This window comes from Pristiophorus japonicus, chromosome 10 (genome assembly GCF_044704955.1).
Source record: "Pristiophorus japonicus isolate sPriJap1 chromosome 10, sPriJap1.hap1, whole genome shotgun sequence".
In the NCBI taxonomy this organism is placed as follows: Eukaryota; Metazoa; Chordata; class Chondrichthyes; family Pristiophoridae; genus Pristiophorus; species Pristiophorus japonicus.
Window position 1 is genome coordinate 127,061,851 of NC_091986.1, and position 8,477 is coordinate 127,070,327.

General features: G+C 38.3%; 1 protein-coding gene across 1 annotated transcript in view; it reads left to right on the forward strand.

The window, feature by feature from the left end:
* gab2 (GRB2-associated binding protein 2) overlaps positions 1-3,349 on the forward strand; it is a 516,690-nt gene extending 513,341 nt beyond the window's left edge. Inside the window, exons 8-10 of the mRNA XM_070892068.1 lie at positions 122-224; positions 1,678-1,800; positions 2,143-3,349. Of these exons, the coding sequence (XP_070748169.1) occupies positions 122-224; positions 1,678-1,800; positions 2,143-2,283 (367 nt within the window). The 3' untranslated portion in view covers positions 2,284-3,349. The remainder of the gene's footprint in view (positions 1-121; positions 225-1,677; positions 1,801-2,142) is intronic.
* Positions 3,350-8,477: the final 5,128 nt, after the last annotated feature.

Sequence of the window (8,477 nt, forward strand, 5' to 3'; positions counted from 1 at the left end):
ATAAAGCAGCCTCCATCAACTGTCTTAGGGTTGGACTTGCTGCTTAATTTTCCAGTATTATAGAAGTACTTTGATTAGTGTTTTAGTCCTTGAATGAAAGTTGTTCTTTTATTTGTTCCAGAGCTGCTGTGAACCCTATTTCTTCACAAAATTGCCGCCCTTTATCAACACAGAGTGTCACCAGCACTGACTCAGGAGACAGTGAAGAAAACTATGTTGCAATGGTAAGTAGTTGAAAACAATGCACTACCCGGTTCAGTTGTTACAACTGACATAACCGAAGAGAAGCAGGAGACAATCCTAACATTGATTATAAAACGTACAAAAGTGATGGACAAAGAAAGACCTACTGGCCCATCCACCTGTCCCACATAGTTGTAATGCCTTATGCATCAGCTGGAATGCATACATATTTTGATTGAAAGTTGCAAGTATTTCCAATAACTTTAGTACTAGTTATTTTAGTTTGATTTTGAAATGTTATTAATTTATTTTCTTACTTCTTCTAGCCCTCCACATGTCATGAGCATTCTCTTACAAAGAGGGCAGGAATGGGAAATTTTCTTAGGCCCCTGCCATTGCAAGACCTGAGACCAGTGGCCTACTATGCATTCAATGCACACTGTGCATGTCTTTGCATTAGGGCAATGCATAGCAAGCTGAGAACCTGTGCACAAACTTATGGCCTCAATTTTCGTGCAAACCAGAGGGCCTCCTAATAATACAAGGCTCCTGTGCCCAACATGCCATGGCAATTAACTTTGGATTATTCACCCCATAATGTATTAGTGTGGCACCACCACAAATCTTCATTGGCTGAAACTGAAGTGACTTAGCAATGATTAAAATGGGTGCTTCAATGGCCTGCCAAAAATCTTTTTAATTGACTCTCTTCATAAATGCAAAGGCTTGCATTTATAGAGCGCCTTTCATGACCTCAGGACATCGCCAAGCGTTTACAGCTAATGAAGTACTTTTGAAGTGTAGTAACTATTGTATCATAGTAAATGGGCCACTTCTCAGTGAGGTATGTTGCTTAATTTGGCTTCCAAAGGGAAATTATTCAAAGAGGCCTTTCCCCCACATTTTATTTTTCAAGCACAATATTACATAACTATAGGGCATTGCTGCTGGCATCTGACATTTAGGCCCCAATCCAAAAATATTTAAATGAGCCGAAATAACAATAGTGCATGGTCAATTTATTTAGGCACAGGCATTTGCAACACATCAAAAGCAGCAGTCCAGGTAGTGCTGTGCAGCTGTGCCTCCGTGAAGCCTGGTATGTTGTTTCATTGTATAACAGAAAGCAGAAGAACACTTAAATAATTAAAAATGTTACTATTAGTCATCTTCTTGATCTGTCTGTAAACTAAGGCTTTGATAAAAATCAGATAAACCTCTTAAAGAAATGGTAATTTGATAGCTAGATGGTGTTAACTGATGATTTAATTAATGATTGAACTGTGAATATGCCTTTTCAGTGAGAATAGGAATTGGGGAGCAAACATTTACAATGTCACAGAATTTAAATCTGTAACATTAGAAAAATAAATAATGTTTAAATAAAATCATTACTGTCATCAATTTCTGCAGTTTATTCATTATTCTTATCATTGAAATCAGTTACTCTGTGCTGAAAACCATATATTTTTTATTCAATTTACTTAAAAACAGCAGAATCCAATTTCTACCTCTCCAATGAATGCTGTGATGGGTAGCCCTGTTACCAGGAAGACTGGGAGTGTGGATTATTTATCCTTGGATTTTCAACCTAGATCTCCTAGTCCTCATCGAAAGGTGAATCCTATAGTTTGTCTATTTTTAATTCTCTGGCTTTGTCTTGTTAGTAAACGTTGTAATTTAAATAACTCAGGTATACTCAATTTGTCCCATCTTCTCTTTATTGCTCTATCTCCCTCGCCACTTTTTTTTTCGGGCAATTGAACAATTACTTTTCACTAGTCTAAAATGACCACTCTTACTGAAAGCTCAGATTGGCTACTTTGGGTGCACCAACCAATGTGGATGACCATCATAAAATAGCAAACCTATTCTACATGTATGTAGTAGAGACAATTACTGTGTTGAGTTGTGGTAATGGAACAAACTCAATCAAATCCATATTCTGTTTTCAACCAGCCTTCCACATCCTCAGTGACATCAGATGAAAAAGTAGACTATGTACAAGTGGACAAGGAGAGGACACAGGCTCTACAGAACACCATGCAGGAGTGGACTGATGTGAGGCAATCCAGTGAGCCTCTGAAGAATCTGAAGTAGCAATACAAATGATAATACATTGGAAAGACAAACTATTTACAGTTCTGCATAAATGATCTGGACTTGCTGGTACAAAATTATAGGTCAGAATGGGGGAAGAGGTATTATTTCTTGAATTGCCTCAAAACTTTATAAAAGCAACCACTTTATTGTACCCGTTCACACCAAAAAGAAATTCTTCCACAGGTTTACTCTCAGAACAGGGATTATCTGAGGCTGGTTTCCAGTCCTCAAATATTCTCGCAACTAAATATCTATTGTTATTCTTTGCTAAAAAAAAGCTTGTGCTTGTGGCAAGAGTAAAGAATAAAATAGATAGCTACCTGGTTAGATTCCTTCAACACAAGAAGGATTTTGAGATAATCAACTATTTTTTTGCCATATTGTTATTTACAAGTTTGTGAACCTGTCACCAGTGATAAGTCCATGACCAGTTATCCATAGAATCCCATGGAAACTTCTAATACATTTTAAACACATCAGCAGAGCATTGCAAATCATGTACATTTAATCAGAACTGTAAGTGTCATTGAATTATTTCAACACATTGATAATTGGTTGAAACAAACTATAAGTGATAGAGTTTCAATTTGCCAGCCAGGCCTAAAACCGGTGTTGCAGATCAGCCGACTGTTTTAGAAACTGCCCAATTTTCATTTCCATTGACTTCAGTGGAAATGATAATCGGGCACTTTCGATAATGGGCATTTCTTCCACAACACTAGTTTTATGCCCAAGCGGCAAGTTGAAAACCTACCCCTAACAACTAAGGGAGACCTACCACTTGAATCGGAGGAAGTGGATCACAAAGGAATATTTCTACTCCTTCCATTTATCCTACAAGATATAGGGAAATACTTCAAAAGGAAATGACAGGACTCTCTAGAAATTTTGACGAGCATACCAGATGAAATTTTTAGTGTCTGTACAGTATGGAAAGCTATGAGTAGCCTCATCAGCAACAAAATCATGACCACAACTAATATCAACTTTAACACACTTCCTAAAGATCATTTAAAAAAAAGAGGGCAGTAAATGTCTCCAGTCTTCTAAAATCACTGAAAGATGCATGTTTGTTATCATATTAAATTGAGATACTATTGTGAAAAGTATTTATGATATTTAATAAAGTAACCATCCCGTATGGTGAAATGATCTAATTTGAAGTAATGTCATTCACAAATCCTTCCTGACAAAATAAACGGTTTGCGTCATTTTACTCTGCTTCAGCAAAGAGCCAAGGAAATAGCAATGATGACTTGTTTCAAAATCTTTTGACAAGTTATAAACAAAAATAAATTTGTGCCAGTGCTATAAAAAGTAACAAAACGTATCTTTAGATTGCAAGCATGTGTCGGAGAAGGAAATAGAGGATTATGCTGATAAAGTTAGATGAAGAAGGGTGGGAGGCTTAAAATTACAGAGTTTCTGTGCTGTATATTCTATGTAATTTTATGTAAAAAGTCTTTCACAAAAATATCCACTTAAAAACAATTAACAATGATTTTTCATTATATGCTGCAGTTAATGTAAAAGTATGTAATTTACAAACCAGTTGTGATGCACTTCACAGTAAAAATTCTCATAAGATCACATTAATTAAGATCACAAATGACACCATCACAATTTTTTAAATCATTTTTATTCCAATACATTTTGTAGTGGGGAGACAAACTGGCAAGATCGTATCTTGCTTTAAATTACAATTTAATCCTGTACAGAGGATTTCAATAGGTTTTCACTATGTAAGCAAATTTTCAATTGCCTGTAAGACGTATACTTACCCAAAAACAGATTAGGATCAGAGTGTCACTGTAGCTCATCAGTAGGCACCAGGGATTATCTATATAAAATGGAAATGGTGGAATGTTAGGTTAAATTATCAAATTAAAGCAAAATCTAGTCAAGAATGGGTATGTGCTGCAAAGCTATTCAGAAATGCAGTGAGCTTATTGTATGCAATTTCCATGATCAGCTAATTTGCTTAAACATAGAAACATGGAAAATAGGTGCAGGAGTAGGCCATTCGGCCCTTCAAGCCTCCACCACCATTCAATAAGATCATGGCTGATCATTCACCTCAGTACCCCTTTCCTGCTTTCTCTCCATACCCCTTGATCCCTTTAGCCGTAAGGGCCACATATCTAACTCCCTCTTGAATATATCCAACAAACTGACATCAACAACTCTCTGCAGTAGAGAATTCCACAGGTTAACAACTCTCTGCGTGAAGAAGTTTCTCCTCATCTCAGTCCTAAATGGCTTACCCCTTATCCTTAGACTGTATACCCTGGTTCTGGACTTCCCCAACATCGGGAACATTCTTGCTGCATCTAACCTGTCCAGTCCTGTCAAAATTTTATATGTTTCTATGAGATCCCCTCTCATCCTTCTAAACTCCAGTGAATACAGGCCCAGTCGATCCAGTCTCTCCTCATATGTCAGTCCTGCCATCCTGGGAATCAGTCTGCTGAACCTTCGCTGCTCTCCCACAATAGCAAGAATGTCCTTCCTCAGATTAGGAGACCAAAACTGAACACAATATTCCAGGTGAGGCCTCACCAAGGCCCTGTACAGCTGCAGCAAGACCTCCCTGCTCCTATACTCAAATCCCCTAGCTATGAAGGCCAACATACCATTTGCCTTCTTCACCTCCTGCTGTACCTGCATGCCAACTTTCAATGACTGATGTACCATGACATCCAGGTCTCATTGCACCTCCCCTTTTCCTAATCTGCCACCATTCAGATAATATTCTGTCTTCGTGTTTTTGCCGCCAAAGTGGATAACCTCACAGTTATCCACATTATACTGCATCTGCCATGCATTTGCCCACTCATCTAACCTGTCCAAGTCACCCTGCAGCCTCATAGCATCCTCCTCACAGCTCACACCACCACCCAGCTTAGTGTCATCTGCAAACTTGGAGATATTACACTCAATTCCTTCATCTAAATCATTGATGTGCATTGTAAATAGCTGGGGTCCCAGCAGTGAGCCCTGCGGCACCCCACTAGTCACTGCCTGCCATTCTGAAAAGGACCCATTAATCCCGACTCTCTGCTTCCTGTCTGCCAACCAGTTCTCTATCCACGTCAATACCATGTGCTTTAATTTTGCACACCAATCTCTTGTGTGGGACCTTGTCAAAAGATTTTTGAAAGTCCAAATACACCACATCCACTAGTTCTCCTGTGTTCACTCTACTAGTTACATCCTCAAAAAAATTCTAGATTTGTCAAGCATGATTTCCCTTTCATAAATCCATGCTGACTTAGACCAATCCTGTCACTGCTTTCCAAATGTGCTGCCATTTCATCTGTAATAATTGATTCCAACATTTTCCCCACTACTGATGTCAGGCTAACTGGTCTATAATTACCCGTTTTCTCTCTCCTTTTTTAAAAAGTGGTGTTACATTAGCTACCCTCCAGTCCATAGGAACTGATCCAGAGTCGATAGACTGTTGGAAAATGATCACCAATGGATCCACTATTTCTAGGGTCACTTCCTTAAGTACTCTGGGATGCAGACTATCAGACCCCGGGGATTTATCGGCCTTCAATCCCATCAATTTCCCTAACACAATTTCCCGCCTAATAAGGATTTCCTTCAGTTCCTCCTTCTCACTAGATCCTCGGTCCCCTAGTATTTCCGGAAGGTTATTTGTTTATTTATTAATTATTTATATCTCTCTGTCTAATTTATATGACCTAGTCAAAATATGGCAGTTCCAGAAATCTGGCACAAAGATTTCTCATCAACCAGGTGGCAAAAGAAAAAGCTATAAAAACTGCACAAAAGGAGATACAGGATCCTCCAAAAACAGTTGTTTATCTTCCTCTATTGCTTTAAATCATCACTTTTGCATTCAACAGCTTTTTAGCAATCCTGGATACCCATTTTTCATGGACATATTGAAAACTAAGTCCATATCTGATATAAATGCTGGGAACATAGTTATTGAAATAGGACATTCAGCCCCTTGAGCCTGCTCTGCCATTCAATAAAATTATGGCTGATCTGTACCGTAACTCAATTTACCTGCCTTAGCTCCATAATCCTTGATACCCTTACCTCACAAAAAATCTAGCTATTTCAGTCTTGATATTATGTCAGTATCCACAGACATTTGGGGGAAAGATAATTCCAAAGTTCTACTCTCCTTTGTGTGAAAAAGTGTTTCCTCATTTCCCTCCTAAATGCCACAATTCTGATTGTAAGATTATGCTCCTTCCTACATTTTTGATTCCCCAACAAGAGAAAATACTTTATCTGTATCTACCCTATTGAATCCTTTTAACATTTTAAATACCTCAATAAGATTACCCCTCAATCTGCTATACTCGAGGGAATACAAGCCAAGTTTATGCAATCTCATAATTTCACTCTCTAAGCCCCAATATCATTCTGGTGAATCTGCACTGCACCCCTTTCAAGGCCAATATATCCTTCCTGAGGTGCGTTTTGGTGCCTGTTTACTAGCTTTAAATGATTTGTGTACTTGGACTCCCAAACCGCTTTGCTCCTCTACAGTTCTTAGTTTCTCACCATTTAGAAAATACTCTAATTTATCTTTCTTTGGTCCAAAGTGGATGATGACCTCGCATTTGCCAACATTGAACTCAATTTGCCATATATTTGCCAACTCACTTAATCTGTGTATGTTCCTTTGCAACTTCCTGCTCCCATCTGTACTACTTAATGTCCCTCCTAATTTAGAGTGGTCTGGAAACTTGGATATATAACTCTCTCTTCCTTCATCCAAGTCATTAATAAATATGATGAAAAGTTGAGGCCCCAGACAGATCCTGGGGAACACCACTTATCACATCCTGCCAATCTGAGTATATACCCTTTATCCCCACTCTCTGCTGCAAGTAGTTGGGACATCTATAGGAGATCATATTCCTTCATTATAAAATTGATATTAAAATCTTGCTTATTTCTGGCAGGAGCTCCCTACATCAGTGATGACATTCACCAAGAATGTGTTTGCATTTTAAGCGAAGATCCAGCATAAGTACCTCTTCCTATGTTTGCACTCCATTATGCAATATAATGGAGCCAAAAATCCCAGCTACCCACTTCTTAAAAATTAGGCTAGAGGTTCCAACCATTGGGTCTGTATGAACAGAAAATCTAACTTATCTCTTGAGTTGCCAGCAACACATTCTGATGAAATATCCACTTCTATTCAGTCCAGATTACCAGTAATGTAAATTATTCGAATACCCTTCCACCATTAAGTAGCATAGGTGATAAATTAAATATTGTGGAACTAAAACAAACTTGCTGCTGGCAATTACAGGATATATTGTAGTTAATTTCAATAATTACAGAATAAAATCAAATGAAGATAAACAAAAGCTTACAGGAGATTCAATAGCTCTTCAGCAGACCTAGACTCAAAAGTCAGAATGGTTGGAATTCTAACCTTACAATTTGAAATAAAAACAGAAAATGCTGGAAATACTCAGCAGGTCAGGCAGCATCTGTGGAGAAACAGAGTTAATTTTTCAGGTTGAACATTCTGACGAAAGGTCATTGACCTGAAACGTTACCTCTGTTTCTTTCTCCACTGAAGCCGCCTGACCAGCTGAGTATTTCCAGCATTTTTTGTTTTTATTTCAGATTTCCAGCATCCATAGTATTTTGTTTTTATAGTATGAATTCCAGTCTTGCAATTTGAACTTAATTTGGCAGCACTGAAGGAGTTTCATCCCTCCTTGCTGGCTAGGTTATATATCTTTAGAGGAAGAAAAATATCATGCTACAGAGCTCCATATTTTGCCAGCTGATCATGGAATAGCATTTAAGATGGCCTTGGAGAAGTGCAGCCCAGTGTGTCCCATGTTCACAGTCGAAGAGATAATTGCCAGTAGAAAATAGAATCATACAGCACAGAAGGAGACCATTAGGCCCATTGTGCCTGTGCTGGCTATTTGAAAGAGCTATCCAATTAGTCCCATTCCCCTGTTCTTTCCCCATAGTCTGACAATGTTTTCCTTTTCAGGTACAGATCCAATTCCCTTTTGAAAGTTAATGTTGAATCTGCTTCCACCAACCTTTCAGGCAGTGCAATCCAGATCATAACAACTCACTGTGGGAAAAAAATCTCATCTCCAATTATCTTAAATTTGTGTGCTCTAGCAATCAACCCTCCTGCCAGTGGAAACAGTTCCTCTTTATTT